Below are 21452 nucleotides of genomic sequence, written 5' to 3'. Positions count from 1 at the left end.
GGACACTCTGTCTCCTCTCTACTGAAGACGTCTTTCTCTTCTAGTCGTAAATAAGCGTCCTCTGAGCAGATTGACCTTCGCCTGTTCTTTTCTATTCACGCTATCACCCCAGTTATTGTTCCATCGTATCAAAAAACAAGACGGCTGCTTGAATTCTGCTCCGGCCTAAAATTCAAACACAAAATTAAAAAGACAAGAAGTCCAATCACGGGAGATTAAGTGTCTAAACGTGTCACTTTACATCCGTCGGGCCCACCCACAATAAATACAGCGATTAAAAAAAGCTTCACTACTAAAAATGTTTCTTGGACAAAAACACAACATGAAGGTGAGATCTCTGCAGGCCGACCTCTGACCCCAACCCTAACCTGCACCGCAATGATACACTAACCATGGATGGCGCTTCTGCCGACAACTATACATTTTCATGTGTGTGTGTGTGTGTGTGTGTGTGTGTGTGTGTGTGTGTGTGTGTGTGTTTAAAAAAAGGCTCCGAGTCCACCAAACCGAGGGAAGTGTCGAGCAGCTCTTTTCTTTTTGGACTCGGCCTCCTTCGGCCACAGTTTCTTCCTCTTGGTGTCCGTGTGTCCTGAAACAGAAGAAGAGGAAACAGTGTCAGTAAATATGTTATCAAATATAATATGATGCAGTCCCTCTCTCTTATAAGACTCCTATAGAGGAGGGTTTATACGCTGCAACACATTGCTTAATATTTAATTTTCTTCAAGATGAATTAAACAACATTTGCTGGCTGTAAAATGTTTTTTTTAAAGTAGGAAGTAATGGAAAGACAAGTGCTCAACAGTGTGGTTCAGGAAGTAAAAACCTCATTCATTTTCTCCATAGCCGATATTATTATTAGCAGTGATGTCATAACCACCACAGGTAGACTGACCACCAGCTAACACGGTTTATTCAAGATACCGGGGGAAAAGAACTACACTACCCACGACCATAGAGTGTCACAGCTTCGTCTCTGATTGGTGGAGCTCGCTGTTACCATGGCAATGTTTCCCTCTCTGCAACATATGTGACAATAGTTTTGAAAGCTAGTTAGTTGGCTAACAGGAAAAGTGCTAATCACCTCGTTATGTTGCAGTGAATGTAATTTATATTTTCAACAACACAAGGTATTACAACACTTGAGTTCACAGAATAAACACGATAACAACGACTTAAGTTACATTTAAGAAGAAGAGGTATTATTCACAATGGATTGTGGGATGTGTAGTTCCTTGACTCAATTATTATTTGAGTATTTGGGTGTCTGGATGGTAGAGGTGAGAACGGCAGAAAGGTTTACAGACCGATGCAGAGCTGGCTAAACACTGAAGCTTCAGTGTCCACCACATGGCAACCTGTGTGAGCATCGACTCTAGAGAGGAGGGGGGAGACAGCTCTCTACAATGTTTAGAATTTGGACTGCACTACCCATTTTTAACACTAGGTGTCAGAGTTACATACTGCTCCTTTAAACTCTTACTTTCATTTTGCAGTAGAAGTTAAAAACATGTTTTCTGAGGAGCCGTACGAGTAGGGAGGTATGCATGTCTTTAAAGGGGAGCCGTGTGTGCAGGTAATTAATCAGCCCCTGCATTGGCGGGTGGGCGAACCTCTTGTTAGTCCCAGACTCTGTAGGCCATGCTCCTCCTCTTCCTCCGAGGGGTTTTGGGCGGAGTTCCTCAGGTAACGCTGGTGCAGGGCGATTCCGGGGAGTGCGTTCTGCCTGCGGCGACGGAAGTCTTCGTCCAAGGAGTCTTCAGCCGCGACGTCTGTGGGTGTGAGCAGAGCACAGCAGAGTGGGAATGAAGCACACCTAAAGCCTCTCTTCTCGCTGTCTGGCCTGAGGTGTTCACACCAACATTTAATCTGTATTCATTTATTTATTTCTACATGGCGCCAAGATTTTAAAAAAAAGATCTCATCGCCATTGTGTTGTGTAATTAAGGCGGTTGAGAGGAGAATAAAGGGGGCCAGATGCTCGCCCCCCTGCTTGAACCTGGTCCTTGTTTAGAGGAGGAGCTAGAGCAGCATTTCTGAAAGTGTCATAGCAGGTCCTTAAACGCATCACCAGTTTTTAGAGACCTGGAAGCTTTACCTGACGTATTGCTGTACAACCTTAGAGCAGGGGATCCCAACGCTTTTTAATGGAGCCCCCCGACTTGTGTCTAAAAAAAGCTGACCCTCAAGGACCCACATTGAAAAAATACATTGCTGTCAAAAGTGAACATCAATTGTAGGTGTTTCCGTTGGTGCAGTCCCGACAGAAGAGGCCGACAGACTTGTCCTATAAGACGTTTGTTATGAGGAGGAACTCAACATGTTCAAGTCAACTTTTGATGACCTAAGAGCAGACAGAGTTCACCATCTGAGCTCTTTGGTGACCCCATAGAGGGACCTGGACCCCAGGTAGGGAACCAATGCCTTAGAGCAGGGGTTCCAGCCCGTGACCCCCAAAATAAAACCCTTACTGTCCCTGAAGTTCACATTCGAACTGTAACGAGACGTTCAAATTCAAAATGTACAGGTATCATCCTATCAGGCTGCATGAAGTAGTTTGCAGTTTAATCCAGCAGAGGGCGCTCTCAACATAACTCGACCATTGTATGCACTCTTAACCTTAATTCATCAGAATCAAACTGACATGAGGGAGACTCCTCTCTCTGCAGACAGCAGCCCACCGGTAGCAGGTTTCACCCCATAGACTGTAAATATTGGTTTCACCCCAAAAATCACAAACTATGATTGGCTATTTGCCTCATCAGAGGTGGGACTTAAGTAAGAATCACTCAAATAAAGTCTATAAAATAATTTTGATTTAGGACAAACATCATCTTCTTGAGTCCTCAAAGAATAAAGTTATGAAGATTCATATGTTGCCATTCTCTCGTGTTACTTTAAAGTAGATGTGCTCGATAGAAAGGGTTAATAAATGTGCACACAAACTTCACTCCTGTGTAATGCTGCGTTCAGGTGCTCCTCGGATAATCCCAGTTTCCAAATTGAGAAGTTGATTTGACTTTATATTGTTGCTGTTGTGATGCCTCGTGTTGTCATGTTGATGGAGCATTGACTGTAAATAATCAGATACTAGTTGAAAAATGCTAAACCTCTGTGGATCCAGCAGAGGGCGCAATTGCACCATTAATGTAACACCTGCAGCTGCACCTCTGCTGTTTGAGATCCTCCCTTTGGTTTCTTTCTTTACATTAATTTAACCCTTTCCTTACTTAATATCAATGTGTCTGATCTCTCCTTAAAATCTCATGAACATGAAACAGACTTACACATGCAGCACAACAACCAGCCGTGTAGGCAGCGGGCTGCAGCGTCACCTAGCAACAGGACCACGCAAGTGCAAACGCTGATTCAACCAGAAACAATCAGGAATTGAAAGAGAAACAAAGCAAGTAGTTACAGTCATGGCTCCTGATTATCAGCCACACACACACAGACACACAGACATGACCCTGAAGACTGATAACGTTACTTTATGATGTCTGGATATCTGAAGGCCTCACCCTAACCCTCCACTTCTCTCTCTCCCTCTCTCAAAAATATGCAGTGAGGCTTGTGTAAATAAACTAGCCTAGAGCGCATTCCTCATGACACACACACACACACACACACACACACACAGACACACACACACTCACTCTTTGTCTGTACACAGTGACCTCTGAGACAACTGCAATCTTACACACTTCTCCATTTAACTTTGACTTTTATCCTAAATCGTTTCATGTTTACTGGAGTTTTAGCATGCAGCTTTTTTGTTAACCTAAATCCGAGTAAAAGTTGGATTTTTACCAGTTAGAGGGGGATGCGTCATGTTTAAGGAGACACGATTGAGCTTTTTCCTGGGTTTGTTTTTGTGTCTCTGCAGGATTCAGGTGCTCATGCTGAAAGAGATGAGCGCTTTTGAAAGAAAAAAAGGTCTTTATGGGAGTGTCGAGCAGAGACGAGCACACGGAAGGGTTCATCAGTCATGAAATAAGGTGTTTCTGTCTCCAGGGTTTGTAATGAAAAGCAAACTTACCACGCAGAAAAACAAATATTTCAGGGTTTAAAGGTCCAATCAGTGAGACGTGTAGTGAGTGAGATGATAAAGGTGTCTTACTATTTGATCAGACATTATGGAAACATGCTATGTTGAAGTGCTGGCTTCTCTGACAACAATGCAGCAGCCAGTATGTCCTCCTTCTAACTTTAGATTCTGCTCCTGAATGCTCTGGATTTGTTTGGACCAGAGAAGGTAGGCGCTTTTAAGGCGACCCCCTCACACGGCCGTTTTGGACGCCCCTCTGTTTGTCAGATATGAGAGCAGTTATCAGGTCAACAGGTGTTGCAGTGATGGAAGCGGTCAAGAGAAGTGGTTCAGATAGAAGTGATTGTACCCGACCTAAAAAGCCTCTGCATGTTTCTAATAAGCTCCACGAGCAGAAACGTGCTCAAACTAGGATCAATATTGGAGATGCTTTTGAAAAATGGAGAGAGGTTAGAACACAGAAAGGTTTACAGACCCATGCAGAGCTGGATAAACACTGAAGCTTCAGAGTCCACCACATGGTGACCTGAGTGAACATGGACTCTAGAGAGAGAGAGAGAGAGAGAGAGAGAGAGAGAGAGAGAGAGGAGGGGGGGAGAGAGCTCTCTATGATGTTTAGAATTTGAACTGCAGTACCCATTTTAAACACTAGGTGTCAGAGGTTCATACTGCTCCTTTAAAGAGCCCATATTCTGCCCTTTTTGGGGTTTGTATATTTAATCTATGTTCCTACTTTTGTACGTTCACAATGGATAAAGTTTTTAAAAAGTGTCTGTTTTCATGAACTGCTCCTCCTTGCTCCCTCTCCGCTCTGAGTCCGTCAGCTACACTCTGTTGAGCCCACACTGTTAGACCCCACGTGGGCCAAGTCTGCTCTGATTGGTCTGCCGATCCGCTCTGTCGTTATTGGTCAGTTACTCAGCACACGTCTCGGAAATTTCAACATGAGGGGGGGCCAGAGGGGGCCTAGAACCGAGCGTTACATGCAGCTAATGCTACAGCTAACAGGAGGACGTAGGAGAAGCCACGTTTCCGCGAACTTTGATGAATTTTTGCAAATAGATGAACCTAAACATGCACAGGACACTTGGAAAACATACTAAAGAGCATATAAAACCAGAAAAAGAAGAATATGGGACCTTTAAGGGTAACGTGGTACGTTTGCTGAAACAGTCAATATTTCCTCAGGATCATGCCGTCAGTGACCAAGCCCAAACGTGAGTCAGCTTTTCTCACACGGAGACATCAGTAGGATTAAATGAATGAGCACACACGAGCTGTATGATGGGTGAGTGTTAAAACAGAAGCAGCCACTGTGGTTTCCTTTATTGCAGTTTGTGTGAAGCAGGTTTCAGATGTGATCAGGCACACACACACACACACACACACACACACACACACACAAACCTTAGTGAGAAACATCACACAAAAAACACTGCAGCAGCTTTATTACAAGGTTCCACAAACGGAAGTTTATTGACCAAATCTGATTTTTTTTTTCTTTTTACAAAATCTGAAAATTCCCCTGGCTGTCAAACATGAAATTTGTTGTTAATGGTTTATGTTGTTGATAAAGTTATAGTAAAAACTACAAAGCAGCTTCCTGGAAGCAGCGATCATCATGCAGGAGCAGAGAGAAAGACACGGTGGAAGTTTCAAACACACAAACCCATGTCAAAGTAAGAAAAGAGTGCACACAGTCGTTAATTTATTAAAGCTCTATACGTCCATCATATTACACAGGCGTGAACATGGTGACAGGTTAGCGAGGTGGAAGTTCAAGTTAAAGACATTCAGAGCAAAATAAACGACATGCGTGAGTGTCAAAGTACAGCGAGGTGTTTCCCCTGCAAATACTCAAAAGACAACATCCCCAGAATCAGGAAAGTGTAGAGATATAGCACGTCGTCAGCGTTGATCACATGGCACAGTAAAAAGTATAGTTTCATTATTGTACAGAAACTCCAGCGAAACGCCCCCCCTCCCCCGTTAATAATGGAATAAATACAAATATACAAACATGGTGGACATGTCGCTCGCCTCTCCTCAAAGTGAGAGAATTGTTCTTCAGGGATAAAGATGGAGGAGAGACCAACCGCCAAACCCCGTAGCAAAACGTGGTCACAGCCAGTTTTGTTCCAGCTGTTTGTTTGTTTGTTTGTTTGTCGAACTGTTTGTTTGAAAATCGAGATAATTACTTGTTATCCAGTCTTAGGAGCTGCTCCTTACCATTTACTGTTAGAGATTTTAACTGACCGTCCTCCTCCACTTCCACGCGCTCCTGGCCGTTCTCCACGATCCTGTGACAAACACACAAGAAGGCAGACAAGTTGATGAAGACAGAAACACATGGCGTCCCCCTAGGAGAGTTAGAAAAGACGATCAATACCAGCTTTACCTCCTTTTTGTAACATAATAAGTCTTTTTACCTGCTTTTTGTAAAGTGTCTCGAGATAACACTTGTTATGAGTTGACGCTATACAAATAAAAATTGATTGATTGATGTCTGCAAAGTAGATAACAAGCTTCAGTGAGAAGATTAGCTTAGCACGAATACCTGAAATAATCAGAAACTGTTTCAGTCCTGAGATAAGAAAACGTGCCTTCAGCTCAGGTGTTACATGCTGTTCATTTGATTTACCGAGAGGCGACCCCATATCAACCAATCAATCTTTATTTATATAGCACCTTTCAGACAAATGAAATTGCAGTTCAAAGTGCTTTACAACAGAAAAGTCATTGATAAAATCAGAGAGACTAATGCACACTGATAAGAATTAAAAAATACATGTATATAAATGAAAAAATAAAATATGACGCATAAAAGCAATAAGATATTAAAATTAATACATAGGAGAAGAATATTTAAAATTGTAGTAGGATAAAAAAGACAATACAATAATGTTAAGATTTGAATTGATATAAAGCACTATAGAAAAGCCAGACTGAATAAATGAGTTTTATATGGTCGAAGGTTTTGTCCGTCAGAGCCTCAGTCGACTGGACGTAAATAAGAGTACTTTTATTCCACTCCTGTGAAAATGCTGATGAGGTAATTACCGCTTTGTCGTAATTTTTCTGCCGTTGATGAACTTGGTGGAGGTCGACACCGATCTGAAGTTACCCATACCTCCGCCGCCTCCTCCTCCTCCTCCTCCACCGCCAAAAGACGAAGAAGAGAATGAAGTGATCCCTCCTCCACCCATCTCTCCAAACGAGCTAAAACCTACAGAGAAGCACACGTGTTTCAATAAACACCTCCGTTAAGATGTTTATACATTCAGTAGAGTAATGCAACACATTAAGGTAAAAGGTAAGCACCTGAATCAAACCCTGAGAAGCCATGCCCAAAGGCTGGGAAGCCTCCAAAACCAAAGACGGGCCCCGCCATCCTGCTTCGGCTGGCGCCCCTCTGACGACTGCGACCTCCTCCGAAGTCAAAGGGGTCATCAGCTGTGGAGGGAAAACGCAAAAGTTCAAACTAGGCAACTTTTCCCACTCATGGACGATACCTGGGCGGGCCGCCGAGGTTTATTCATGGCCAGCCAAGTATATTCCCCAACCTTTATTTTGGTTTACCAATCAATTCCCCGCATACGAGCTAAAGAGAGAGAGAGGGGGGGGGGGGGGGGGGTAGAACATCTGAAGGTCTTATTGATTAGGATGCAGAATAAGTACCTTATAATAAAAAGAGCTGGATGTCATCGCATGCGATCGTAATTTCCGGAACAATCTAAAAAAAAAAAAAAAGAAAACCCTAAACCGTCCCATCCTAAAGTGCCCACCACTTATTCTCGTCCTAAAACCCTGTGGACATGCGACTAATTGCGTGCTGTCGATCTGGGTCACAGCAGCAGGATCAGTGGCACCGTCTGCTGAGAGAAGACTCGGATGTACCGAGGCAGCGACAAGAACGCTTCGCTTGTTTCCCTCCGACAGAGAGCAGAAAATAAAAATTGGTTCCCTGACTGATGCTTCTGCTTTGTGTTCATGATCAGAGTACACGTAGAGGCAGCTGGGGAGGAAAAGTAAAGGTAAGGCGTTCTGACAGAACTTCATAAAACCTGTCAAGCACAAAGGAGGAATTAAATCTGTGAAGAATGTGCCACACCTTCAGTACATGAGGCTGCCAATGGAGCTTAAAGGTCACATACTCTCCTCCTCTTCAACCAGTTTAAATTAAAGTGTCAGAGCTCCTCAAAACATGTGTGTGAAGTTTCTTGTTCTAAATCCACTCTGATCCTGTATTTGATCATGTCTATAAACCCCTCTATTTCAGCCCTGCTCAGAACAGGCTGTTTCTGTGTCTGTAACTTTAAATATGTAAATGAGCTGTGTCTGACCACGCCCCCTCTCTGGAAGGGCTTGGTGTACTTGGTGCTTTCTCGCTTCATGTCCTATTGTTTACGGTGAGAAGGCAGACTCAGAGGGCAGAACAAACACCTAGCTGTGGGAGTGTCACCCACCTGGGGGAGGGACTACTGCCCTTTGTGATGTCATGAAGGGAAAATCTCCAAATGGCCTGTTTGAGCACACATTTTCTGAAAAGTGGACGTTTCTCATCATTGGGGAGTTTGTAGACAGACACAGACTAGAGACACATGTTAGAGTTAGAGGAACATGGGGAAGTGGATTTTAAATAATATGTTACCTTAAAAATGTACAAATTAAATCATATGAATACGTCTATTTGTTTTAGTGCAATATTTCATTTAAAATCTTCCATATTTCAATTTCAAGTGTGTAAAAACAACCTCTTGGTAACTGCTTCTTCACATGTCCATTTAAGAATGAGTGTGTGCTGTTCTTGGAAGGCAAATTAGCCCTCCCCACCAAGTGAACATCTACAACCCCCCCCCCTCCAGGTCTGCTGGCCGCTCTGAGGTGAGTGACAGATCCAGAGGACCAGCTGCTGCTCACTGAGACGAGCTGCTGGACAGTCGGGGCAGATGAGATTTGAAAAAACAGATCTGAACGCTCTCAGCCGTGTCGAGTTAAACAAATCAAAGAAATTGTTATTTCTTCACAGATCTATTTGAGGAAGACCACTTGAGAGGGTAAAAATAAGCACTACAAGATGTATCCTGTTTCCTACCAGCTAAGCACAATAAAGGTCAAAAAAAGAAGGTCGAAGGTCACATATTATTCTCCTTTTTAACCCGTTTAAGTAAGTCCCAGAGCTCCCTGAAAGAATGCTGTATTTCAGCATGTGAGTCTTCTGTGCGACACAGCTTTACAGTTTGTCTTTTTTTAAATGCTCCTCGTTCACTGAAAAGAGTAAACAGCTGAGGTGACCCGGGCCAATACATACAAAACTAACACGGGTCAGTGTGATAAAGAAAAACAACTATCTGATGTCAAAGACGATCACGTTCTCGTCCACTTCCCTCTATTTTTAAGCAGCACTTCTAACAACAGGTGTGCTAAATGTACATGATTTTACGATGTTTATGTGGCTCAGTCCAGTCGCCATGATTCAAATTTGCTGCGACTCTCTGAGACCCCTTGCAGACGCACACACTTGTCGTTATTACATCTGCTTTTGTTTAATACTGAAGCTATTTTTGAAAGCATTCCAGTTGAGTGATGCAGACTCTCGATCCATCCTCCGCCTGCGTCTGAGCTCCATATTTAGAGCTCCATGGGGTGAAGTACACATGCCGTCCAATCAGCCTTCAGCTGAACCCAGACCGCTCAGGACAAACCATGCAGGCCAGACGGGTGCCTCTCAACCGGTGTAGCCTCAGGACCCTCCACCAAACTCCACCAGACACCAGACTTTTCAACCAATAAGATTGATTTAATGAAGAGTGGTACAGTTTGGACCGTGGAGGGTCAACACACGAGACAGAACCAAACAAAGGTGTTTAAAAAGCGGTTCTGCTGGTATTCTAAGCTTGTTGTTTGTCTACATTAGTGCTGTCAATCAGGATTTGTTATTAATGAATCACATCTATCGATCAAATGAGAAAGACAGCATCACTCGGGGGGATTATACTCGGGTACATTAGCTCGTCTGTGAACATATTCTCTTCCTCAAGTCAGTTTCGCCCCAGTCGCCATGACTACGGTCGACTCAGAGTTTGTTTTCATCGGGAGGTGGGGGGGGGGGGAGTAGCAGAGAGAACTCCCATGATTCCCGTCGACTCAACGTCATCTTTTCTCTCTAATGATGCGGCCTTCTGAAGCCACACTGAGGCAGAAGTCTAGACCCAGCAGAGAGGCACACCTGTGACATTTAGTGGCTGATGACCTCCCCAGGTGAATGCAGCACCGTGGGGGGGTGATCACCGGGCTTCACAGAAGGTTTCCCGGGTATGATGCTCCATTTCCACACAGCAGGAGCAGCGAGCTAATCGCTAACAAGCACTAATTAGGAAATAAAAGAAATCTACACGCTATGAATCTAGAACCTAAAGGGTTTCTCCATCATGCTGGGTTATCTGTGTTAAGTCTTTTTAAACAGATAAAATGATGCAGCTGATAATAAGCCAAAAAATAAAAAATGGACTCACCAAAAAAGTCTGCAAATGGATCTCTGCCACCAAAGAATTCCCTGAACACGTCCTCAGGATTACGGAATGTGAAGCCGCCGCCGCCACCGCCAAAGTGATCGTAATGGCCTCCTGTAAGAGATGATGAACAGCTATGATTAATAATGAAGCACCACAGAGATGTGTGTCCTACATTTTAAAGAATAAAAAGAGCGTTTTTTTCACTGCTGCCAACGTTATATCAACATTAGCCTCGTTCACGCCGCCACACAACTCCAGAAAAACTCCTGAAGTTTTCATGAGTGAACACAAACAGCTGAATGTTTCTCCTCCAGCCTCCTCGTATTTATTCTGTTATTAACAACTAAAATCTTATCAGTCACCTCCGTGGCACAGATACAAAGTCATCGTGTCCTTACCTCCTCCTCCTCCTCGCCCTCCTCCTCCTCCTCCTCCTCCTCCTGAAAGGCCTGCTTTGCCGTACTGGTCATAAATATTCCTCTGGCTTTCTGTTTTGGCAGAGTTTGGACTTTAGATAAAGAGCAATAAAACAAACGTACAGAGAAATCTTTATTACTGTCTGACTCTTGATCAGGCTTCTAGCTCCTTCTGAAACCACAGACAGTGCACACATAATGTCACATCCACAGCATGATGTTTTGTGTTTACAGCAGATTCAGAAACAGGAACGAGACCATTGGACTGTATGAAACTGAACACCTCGGTTAAAGAAAGGGAAGTGAATGCAGAGGCCTGAGAGATGCGTTCTTAAAGTCTCACGTTTGGTGTGCAAATGGACTTGTTGTGAACAGCTGATATCACATGCAGACTCAACAAACACAAGAATAAGATATGAACTGTGACCTTTTTTAGACACAGCACGATCAGGAAGTTTGGTGTTCAACACACGGGTTCAGTAAGACGCTTCACAAGCTTTGCTGTGTGCAACATTAAAGTCCTGTGTCAGTCTCGACCTGTTGAAATGACAAACTGAACTCCTCGCGGTTTAAGAGACACAACAGATGTTTATCGTGCTACAAGTTTTTGTTTTGTGCTACAAGGCTATCAACCTTTACCAAAAGTGAAGGCAGAGCCCTGATTCATTTTGAACGGTGTGTTTCAGAGGAGCTCAAGGTTACGGTCCGGTGTGAAAGAAAAAGTCAACATCGAGTCGAGTCATATTTCTTACCCACACGAGGATGGACCTCCTCACCACAACTTAACAAATACTGGTTATAAAGCAAAGCCACCAGGGCGATGTGGATCGTGTAAACTAAACTGAACGTGAACGCATCTAATACATGAACCGTCGTCTTTCTAGACAGTCAGAGAAACAAACCGTCTGCATGTTGGTTCATATTCTGCAGAGAGATCCTCACCATCTGAAAGCACTTCATAAGCCTCCGACAGCTCCTTGAACTTCCTCTCGGCCTCCTCCTTGTTGTCGGGGTTTTTGTCTGGATGCCACTTTAATGCCAATTTTCTGTAACTGAGACACACAAAGCACCAAGTCAAACATGGGACATAAAAATAGAAGCCGACGCATCGTGTATGAGATTAGGAGTGTAAATAAGCCGATCGCTTCTTGGAACAGAGCTGAGGGTGGAAAATATGAATGTATGTGTAACGGACATGCTCCTATCAGACACACAGATCCACGTGCACGGCGTCTTTTTTTAGATTGGCAACCATGCCTACACCAAACATACTAACCGCTACAACTACTCTGTGAACACATACACTCTCTCTCTCTCTCTCTCTCTCCCTGTCCTCCTCCCCCCCTCCTGAGCAGAAATAACAAAGACAGCCTGAACTCCAATGAGGCGCTGTGCAGGCTCACACAGCCGCTGACGCTGCATCAGCTGTTTGGTCTGAAGCCCTGCAGCAGCCAACACAAAGATACTGCGGATGAGACCGGGGGACCCCGATGAGACCAGGGGTCAGCCGGGAAAAAGGGCTGAACACAATCCAGGGATTGACTTTCCTTATGGCCGTGTGTTCTATAGTGAACAGTCTAAAAGCCTGCTCAATGGAGGACAGAGCAGACTGACAATGTGCTGCCGGTCTCTGTGTAGTCTGGGTTAGGGGTTAGGCTGTGTGTTCTCAGCGACAGCCATTATCTTTGACTGAATGCTCGGCTAGTGTTAACGCCTGCTCTCTGAATGGATGTATGAGATTGTAAAGGTGTCTCATGTGAACGACTCTGGAGTTTTTTCCAACATCTCTGAGGTTTTAAAACACTCCCACGCTGCCATTAAAATGTGACTTTAATTACATTCAACAACCGCCTTAGTGGGAGAGATGTGAGAGTGGGGCTGCTGCACAGGGAGCGCAGCAGAGCGGTTGGGGGGGCACCTCTGCAGTACTTGGGGAAGTGCCCTGGCACCTCTCCAGCTACCAGAACAACTTCTGTATTTTGGTCTGCACAAACAGTACCTGCTGACACCTAACTGCACCTAACTACTGATTCAGAGACGAGGATTATTATATTTATTGGGAGGAGGAAGTCTCCCGTCAGGCAACCTCTGATCTTTGATCATGTTCAAACATGAGAGAAAAGGTCGGCCATTGTGGGAGTCTGACACCAAAAGAAGCAAGGTGCTCTCCAAATCAGCAGAATTGTTATTTTTAAGCATCGTTATCGGCCCCTGATTTTATACAATCAGTGCATCCCTAATGACCATCCATCCAGTACTTGTGGAGAAGTTAAGTCACCTATAAGCACAACAAGTCCACCTTCTCCTGGCACCGATGGAAGAGCCAGGAATCTTTCTGTAGATAGTTTAATGTAGACTAGCTGGTGAAACAAATTCCAAAGGGATTCGTCCTCCTGCGACTATGAATATCTGAATTTACTGGCAAACAGGAGACATTCAGTCAGAATTCAAGAGGTCAACTTATGAACCAACATCGCCATCCCGAGCACCGAGCGACTAACAAGGCCAATAAATCAATCAGAGATCATAGAGTGCGAGCTGGGGGGGTCAAAGGCTGATTTGACTTATTGATTGGCCCCATTAAAACACTGACTCAGAGTCTCAGCTTATTTCTGTGCTCTGCATTACCCAGAGTAACTTTGTACTCTCTCTGAATACAAACACACATGTTGCTGTACTTGACATTCAAATAGAAACCTCAACTCAGGATGCTCTTATCAAAACAAAGCAGAAACCAGAGGAAGTGCAATTAACTGGAGAGGTGGGTGAGAGTAGGGGGGGAAGGTATGTGACATCACTACAACAAGGTTACAGGAAATACAGTGGAAACTCTCTCTCTCCCTCTCTCTCTCCCTCTCTCTCTCTCTCTCTCTCTCCCTCTCTCTCTCTCCCTCTCTCTCTCTCTCTCTCCCTCTCCCTCTCTCTCTCCCTCTCTCTCCCTCTCTCTCTCCCTCTCTCTCTCTCCCTCTCTCTCCCTCTCTCTCTCTCCCTCTCCCTCTCTCTCTCTCTCTTTGAGTCCTGGAGATTTAGCAACATGGGGGGAACTGGAGTAGAAAACACTTACGCTTTTTTGATGTCATTTTGTGTTGCATTCTTGTGGACTCCTAATATCTGGTAGTATTCCACCATGGCTCTCTGTCGGTCTGCCCTGCGCGGCCTCTATGGAGAAAAAAAATAAATTCTGTTAAGACATGTTAGCTCGGAGAGATAAAGCTCACAAACTGCGACTGAGCGTAGCCGTCTAGATCTGAGGGGTAAATCTGGGAGGGGGGCGGGAGGGCATTAAGCAGGGTGGCAATACTCAACAATGTAATCAAGTGCACTGAAAATAGAGATGCAGCGAGGAGGACAGCTAAGCTAAAACAAGCCCAGGAATATTACATAACAAGCAGGTGATCATCCCCCACCCTGAGGCTCTAACAGAAGAAAACGTGAATCATGTTTTACTCTTGAAAATCTGGAGACAGCTTTAAAGACTTTGAAGCTGCTGCTTCTTTTTTTTTTATTACCTAACATGTAAGTTATGAAGCGATGCCTCTCTAAAACAAGACAGGACAGGTCTGATGTTAAAGCATCAGAAAACATTCAGTCCCATGAGTTTCAGCCGCGAGATTTCCTTTTTGTCTTTGCAATACTAAATCACTGTGGAGGTTACCTGCAGCAACACATCAATGTCATCACAGTTATGCACCTAAAACCTCCAGTCCACTCTGTACCCATCTGCAACTGCTAGCAAACACACTGAGTCCACTTGGAGAGGCTTCATGGTGCAAAGCTTCTGTGCAGGATACACTGATGTAGCCGACTCACAGTTCATTCAAACTGACATCAATTTGAATGATAATATAAATCAAGTATCTCCTCTGAAAATAACTCTGTGAGTCATGACTGTCTACAATGGGTGTAACACCCGAGTCCCACTGTCTGTGATGTTTTCAGAGTTTTCAGAGTCCTATCTTCACTTTGTTTACATCGCCAGGACGGCCGGCTGACTCCTCCCCTCGTGTATAAAAGTTGTTTAATTGAGGGACTAGAGAAAAGAAGAATAACATACTGTACTCACTGCTTAACTGTGTTTCTAGATCACGCTCATTTCAGGTAAATTTACATGCAGTGTGAAGATACGAGTCTGAAGAAGATGTCATCTGTGTAACAAATACAGACTTGTTAATATAAAGAGTTCATTCCTATGAAGGCTGTTAAATCATCCATTGTTTGGGCGATGTCGTGCACCCCACATGTAGAGGCTTAAGTCCTCATCGCAGCGGCTGTGGGTTCGAGTCTGACCTCGGCCCTTTGCTGCATGTCCTCCTCCCCCACATTTCCTGTCTCTTCTCGGATGTCGTCTGGAAAAAAACATCACATCAATCCTCTTTTACAAGGTAAACGAGACACTTAAAACCATCGAAGCCACAGGCCAGTGAGACCATGAATTATGAAGATAATCCAGCGAGGAGGACGACTGAGTGGGGGGTGCACTGTGTCCTGTTTGTTTGCTATTTTTAACCTGTGGCCTTTGCTGTTGGATTGTGTTTGTGTGTGTTTGGAGCGGGTGGGGTGGGGGGGTGGGGGGTGGGGGATGTTTGGCACATGGCTGTGGCGTTGAGTGATTTCTGGATGGTACATGGCGGCACTGAAACTCCTCTCTGTTGGTTTCCAGAGTCAGGCAGTAACTTAAGATCTCCCTTAAGACACTTCATGATGGAGCCTTTCTTTCTCTATTGAATTCATAAGAGCCCGACCCGACCACTTTCATCAGATCCAATATTTACCTCTCAAAGACATATTGAAATAATGCCGACTGATATGAACACTTTTACACAACTCAGTATGAAGATATGTGGCTCACCGTGAGATCTGACTCAGCACATTAAATCTATGTCACTTTATTCTTCTTACACACCTGGGTACCGCCGCCCCCCCCTCGGAGCAGTGGGAGTTAATGGACACTAGTGTCTGCTACAGATGTTCCTATTGGTGCTCGTGTGCGGTGTGTGTTTCTGTATGTTCATCCATGCGTGCATGTGCAGCGCTGTGCCTGGTGGTACCATCTCACCCAGATCTGATGGATTCTGTTCAGCTCGTTGGGAGCAACAGATGTAGGTCAGTCAATCCCATGATGCCTCAGTGAACAAGAGGTGATCTTATTGAAGGTTTCTATTCCCAGACAGAAGAACTCCAACATTATACTTTTTTTTTTCCTGCAGTAAGCGCCACTAGCTTTAATGCCGATGTGCCGATGTTTGTCAACAGAGCCGATATCGGCCGATACCGATGTTGAACCGATGCATCTATAGTCCGTGTGTAACTTTGAAATGGTTAGCTCAAACCTGCACTGTTTCATCTCAATACTTGCTCCGATGATTTCCCTGCTTTTTTTTATTTATTTTATTTAGTTTGAGTTCTGACTACTCAAAATGTTTTTTAAACCTGAGTCACATTCTCTTTTTCAAGCCGCAGTCGCACCAGTTATATGATCCTCTCAGTGTTTCACAAACACTCAGTCACACGGTCATGACCGCCATAAATAAATGATACCAGACTTTTTTTTTGTTTATCCAGAACATCGGTGCATGTGAGAGTGAGATGCAATTGAGAGAGAGAGAGAGTCCGCTGACAGACGGTGTCCTGAGTGGTTTTAGTAAGACTATGGAATTACACAACAGACAAATCTCACCAGAAATTCAATATACTAAAGATAACAATCTCAATTCGAGGCCTACAGCGCCACTGGAATTTCCCCAGAAATGTCGGCCATCACATGTTATCAGCACTCTCTGGCACACTTACTGAACAATGTTGTTCATTGTATCAGCTGTGCTATGAGCAGGGCATGGGCTCATCAATGTAAAAGCTTAACAAAGTCTGTTCCTACAGTTACTCCCCACTTAAATACCTGCAGAGGTTTTTATCTCCTGATTAAAACACACGATTAGAAGAACGCTTCATTTCAGGCCCGTTACTGTCTGCATGCTGGAGTAAGTCCATCAGAGTACAGGAACCCTCAAACAACACTTGATATCAGACATCAACAAGTCAGGAGTCCTGGACATGAGGAGGGAATACGGCTCTGAGCAGCAGCAGCAGCAAACCAGCTCAAATGTAACACAGCTGACAGGAGAGACACACATGACAACAAAGACATCACTATGACACTACATGATTCACAGCAATGTGTAGAGTGTATCAGAGGCTCCTTTCAGTTTCTATCTGGACTTAACTATAGACTTCAACAGGCCTCAATCTACAGGAAACAACAGTAATGCTGCATTTATGAGCTCCGAGGATCCCAGTGCTCCCAGTTTCAGAGTTGGTAAACAGCTCTTTTCTAGTCTTCTGACTTCTCAAAGCGCTTTTTTCACACGTACACATTCACACCCTGATGGTAGAGGCTGCTGTGTAAAGAATACATCAGTATCTATTCATACACGGCCGACGAAGCAGCAGTTAAGTGTTTTGCCCAAGGACACATTGAACATGTGGCTGCATGAGCTGGGGTTCAAACCTCTGACCTTTCGGGTTGAGGGACAAACTACTCTACCACTGAGCCACAGCCGCCCCTGTTGGGACTTTGTTCTTCTCAGTGTGTAATGTGTGGCTGCTATGTGTACATTGGGCGTAAATCTTGCCCCTGATTAGGCGAATAGTAAATCGTAGATGTGGATTTTTGAGTGGCACATGAGGAGCCAATCAGATCTCAAGTGGCCAGCCCTCTGGACACGCCCCCTGCTGGCAGCTATCACAATCTGTGGATTCTCATCATTGTCTGGAGCCTCTCTTTAAGTGAATAACTTTCATCTTTACAAGGATCTCCTCTGAACCATGAGTAAGTCTTTGTGTTTTAAGGGGGCTTTGTGAATACAGGCCCCCTGAAAAACAGCTGGAAACATCAGCAGGTCGGTGCAGATCGTCAGAAACTTCTAGAAAGTCTTCAGAAGCAGACTGTCAATATTTAAAAAAGGCAGCCATACTGCAAAGATGATAGCAATAAAAATGGACCAAAAAAACATTACGTAACGAAGGGAAAAGCATCTCTAAAAATAGTCAGGTGGTAACTTTAATTCTGGACCCGGAAAGTCTCGTATTGCTGGAGCTTTATTAGCAACGTTCAGCCTGACAGTGACAGAGTAATAATCTCTGCGACAGACGACGGTGTTTCAACACATTCAGCGCCCTTTCAGCATTACACTTTATATTATATTATTATATATTCCTCACCTTCGTTTTGAAATGAAATGTCAGATCCAACGGCGTCCCGAGTGTATTTGTCCCCCCCCCTTCTTCTTGTCTCCTGCGCCTGAGTGCAGCGGAACCTGAAACTGCAGCCGCTGGTTGTGATGTGGCTGGACGTCTGGCCACGCCCCCCTCTGGCATCCAGCCCCGCCCACATCTGATCCCGCCTCGTTCTGCGCGCTGCAGCCATAGGAGGTTATTACAAAAGAGAAACAGACAAGAGGTTACAGCGCCACCTGTCGTGAACTGTGAGGACAAAAAAGGGGGATTTATGATAATTTTTTCTTGCTTTTAAAATGATTTAAATCACTTCTTTATAATCTCACTTCTTTTAATTTTCCTATTTGTTTCTATTTCTCTTCCTGCTCTTACCTTCTTATTGCTGTTCTCTTTTTATTTTCTTTTACCTCTTTTAGTTTCTTACATCTTTTTAAATCTTTGGTTCCTCTTGGTCTCAGCTCATGTTGTTGGGTTCTTGTGTTGCCTGGGTTCTTGTGATGGTTCTTATGATGGTTCTTGTGATGGTTCTTGTGATGGTTCTTGTGTTGCCTGGGTTCTTATGATGGTTCTTGTGATGGTTCTTGTGATGGTTCTTGTGATGGTTCTTGTGATGGTTCTTATGATGGTTCTTATGATGGTTCTTATGATGGTTCTTATGATGGTTCTTGTGATGGTTCTTGTGATGGTTCTTATGATGGTTCTTATGATAGTTCTTGTGATGGTTCTTATGATGGTTCTTATGATGGTCCTTGTGATGGTTCTTGTGATGGTCTGGTTCTATATGTCTGTTGGGTATCGTGCACTTTGGGTTCTTTTCTGCTGAATTGTATTTAATTATTTTCAGTATTTTGCATTTGTTATGTTCTTGTTGTTGTTTATGTTCTTCTGTGTTTGCTTTAGTTTGTTCTTGTTTGTCAAAGCACTTTGTAAACCTGTGTTTTTAAAAGGTGCTATAGAAATAAAGTTATTATTATTATTATTATTTTAATGGTTAATGTTTTATTTGTGGCGATTCTAGAGTCTGTTGGGGGCAAAAACTAACCAGGCAGAAAGACTGAGAGATAATTCCTCTTCATTTTTCTTTGATGACTTTCGTTGACAAACTTTGGTTTTCACAGCTTTAATACACGCAGGGCAACAAGAGTGAGTAAAGTCAGACGGGGCCCCATTAGGGGATTTCCTACTATCATTGTAAAATGTTCACATTTTGAGCCACTTCTTAAAGTTAGTCAGCCCTCTGGGTCCCCCCTTACTGGTCTGGGACCCCCAGCAGTTGCCTGCCTTGCCTGTTGACCACAAGTAGCACCTGTGGGTGTGAAGTAGGGGGGGGCTAAGTAGGCTGAACTTGTGATAACCCAAAGACACAGAATGAGACAGTCCAGGTTATTGGAGGTTTGAAGAAACGGTGCCTGAAACGGCGCACTTGCATTGATTTTATAAGGAAAATGAAGGTCGTTTTTGCAGTTAGAGCCAGCCGAAGCGCTCGCCAACGAAAGGAGACCCAATGAAAATGACAGATGGCTATTAATTACATCGGGCGTTATGGGCAGTCACTATCTAATTAGACTCTCTGAGCAGGAGGCAGCACAGCCACAGATAGCATGCACAGGTCATTTTTTATCTCGCAGTCAATAGCGTCCTCTAAACATCTTCTTTTATTGTTATGGCTCAAGATTACTTTGAAACTGATACAAGTGGATGGTTATTATACAGACGAGGATCTTTCTAGACTGAAGCTGCTGCTCACATTCAGGCTTTTAGGAAACCAGGATGGCCTCCTCCCTGTTCAAGTCTGGACAGGTAGAGATTACACAGACGGTGCTGCACAGTGCACACACAGACACACACTTTCTCTTTCTCACTCACTCGCCCAGTTAGAGTAAATGTGTAATAATAATAATAATAATAATAATAATAATACATTTTACTTTGATAGCACTTTACTTGAAGGTGGAGAGTGAGTGGGGGGGGGTCTCTCATGGTGAAGAGGGAGAAGTTCTCGGTGGATTAGATGAGGGATGAAGACTTCTGATGTGTCATTTGTCTGTTGTCAAATTGTTCATTTAGACAGATTTTGGGGGGTTTTCTGTGTTTGTTTAAGAGACGGGACAGAGGATAGAGTCCGTAATTAGGGCGAGAGAGAGAGTGTGGGTTATGACACGCAGGAAAGGAGCCCGGGGTCGGAGTTGAACATGGCCCACCCACCTGGAGGCCGATGTTGACTCTACCAACAAGCATGTAGAAAAAAAACACACCTCCCCTATGTGAAACAGTCTGTGCAAACATCAATCCCACCACGTCCGGGTCTCTGTCTCTCAGTAAAATGACAAACAGGAAATGTAAAGTTCTACTAAATTAATTGAAATAGCTCTTGCTGCTGTTCCCAGGAAAAGTATTGAATGGACTTTAGGGTCTGAGTCTCTACTCCCCCAACACTGTACAGTGAAACAGCATGCCCAACAGTGCTTCACTTCACTGCACTTTACCCCCAAAGGATGCTTTAAGTCCTGTTTGTTTTGCTTTCTGTGCATTCTATCATAGAGGGAATACTTGATTTGCATTTTGAAAACTTTACCTTAGCGTTGACTCCGTCCGACGAATGAGCTTGGATTCAAAGATGTTTGAAGGACAGGCCTGTAAATGTTCAAATGTTCAAATGTTCTTCATGCAGTACCACTTATTGACCACCAGATGGCAATCTGTTAATATGGAACAACCTCTGATAGTGTTGCAAGACTTTCTCATCTTTGATGCAACACCTGCAGCAGTAAATATCATTCTCCAGTCTCGTGATTTTTTTCACGTGTTTATTAAAGGATCAATCAGGTATGATTCATCTGTTGGATATACCTCCTTATTGTGCACAAACTCTCATTGGGTTAAACGCTCACTTTCCACTCGTGCACAGCAGGTTTCACTTCTGGAGTAATCTTGTGTAAACCACGTTCCCTCCTTAACCCCCATCAAGTGAGTTTTGATGTTTCCTGCTCTGCAGCAAGATAAACAAGCCTAAAAGCTTCAATTAGCTCTTAAAAGGCCTACCGGCGAGCTAAAGTATATTACCTACTGAGGATGATTCATAACACCCAGCATTAACTCTGTCAGTTATAATCCATCACAAGGTAATAGTCTTAAATAAATCTCAGAGTAATTGAGATGAATCCCTCATTTCAATGACAAGTCTGCTTTTTAAGACCCAATTATCACTGTGAGTTCCCTGGCCCGGCGGATGTGCGGGGT

The 21452-nt window shown here is 43.9% G+C and overlaps 1 protein-coding gene across 3 annotated transcripts; it reads right to left on the bottom strand.

The window, feature by feature from the left end:
* Positions 1 to 432: 432 nt before the first annotated feature.
* dnajb6b (DnaJ heat shock protein family (Hsp40) member B6b) lies at positions 433 to 18366 on the bottom strand. Of its 3 annotated transcripts, none has more exons than XM_020652083.3 (10): positions 18198 to 18366; positions 14044 to 14138; positions 11922 to 12031; positions 10962 to 11051; positions 10564 to 10674; positions 7370 to 7501; positions 7109 to 7274; positions 6278 to 6348; positions 1614 to 1772; positions 433 to 589 (listed from the first exon to the last, which is right to left on the bottom strand). In XM_020652083.3, exons 1-10 carry the CDS (start codon positions 18351 to 18353, stop codon positions 480 to 482), a joined length of 1200 nt encoding a protein of 399 aa, XP_020507739.2. In that variant the 5' UTR covers positions 18354 to 18366; the 3' UTR covers positions 433 to 479. The 3 variants fall into 3 exon arrangements, with proteins under 3 accessions (XP_020507739.2, XP_065805246.1, XP_065805245.1); XM_065949174.1 differs by lacking the exon at positions 18198 to 18366 and adding an exon at positions 15043 to 15256; XM_065949173.1 differs by lacking the exon at positions 10962 to 11051.
* Positions 18367 to 21452: the final 3086 nt, after the last annotated feature.

This window comes from Labrus bergylta, chromosome 20, assembly GCF_963930695.1.
Source record: "Labrus bergylta chromosome 20, fLabBer1.1, whole genome shotgun sequence".
NCBI classification, from domain to species: domain Eukaryota; kingdom Metazoa; phylum Chordata; class Actinopteri; order Labriformes; family Labridae; genus Labrus; species Labrus bergylta.
The sequence above is the reverse complement of the archived record's forward strand: the minus strand, read 5'-3'. Positions and strand labels throughout refer to the sequence as shown.

Bases quoted from the DNA above. Each gene is read 5' to 3' on its own strand.
- dnajb6b (XM_020652083.3), bottom strand. From the start codon at position 18,353: ATGCCAGAGGGGGGCGTGGCCAGACGTCCAGCCACATCACAACCAGCG. The intron at 6,349-7,108 runs GTAATTACCTCA...TGTTTGTCACAG, and splicing joins AGAAAAATTACGACAAAGCG to GATCGTGGAGAACGGCCAGG. The intron at 1,773-6,277 runs GTAAGGAGCAGC...TCACACCCACAG, and splicing joins AAAATCTCTAACAGTAAATG to ACGTCGCGGCTGAAGACTCC.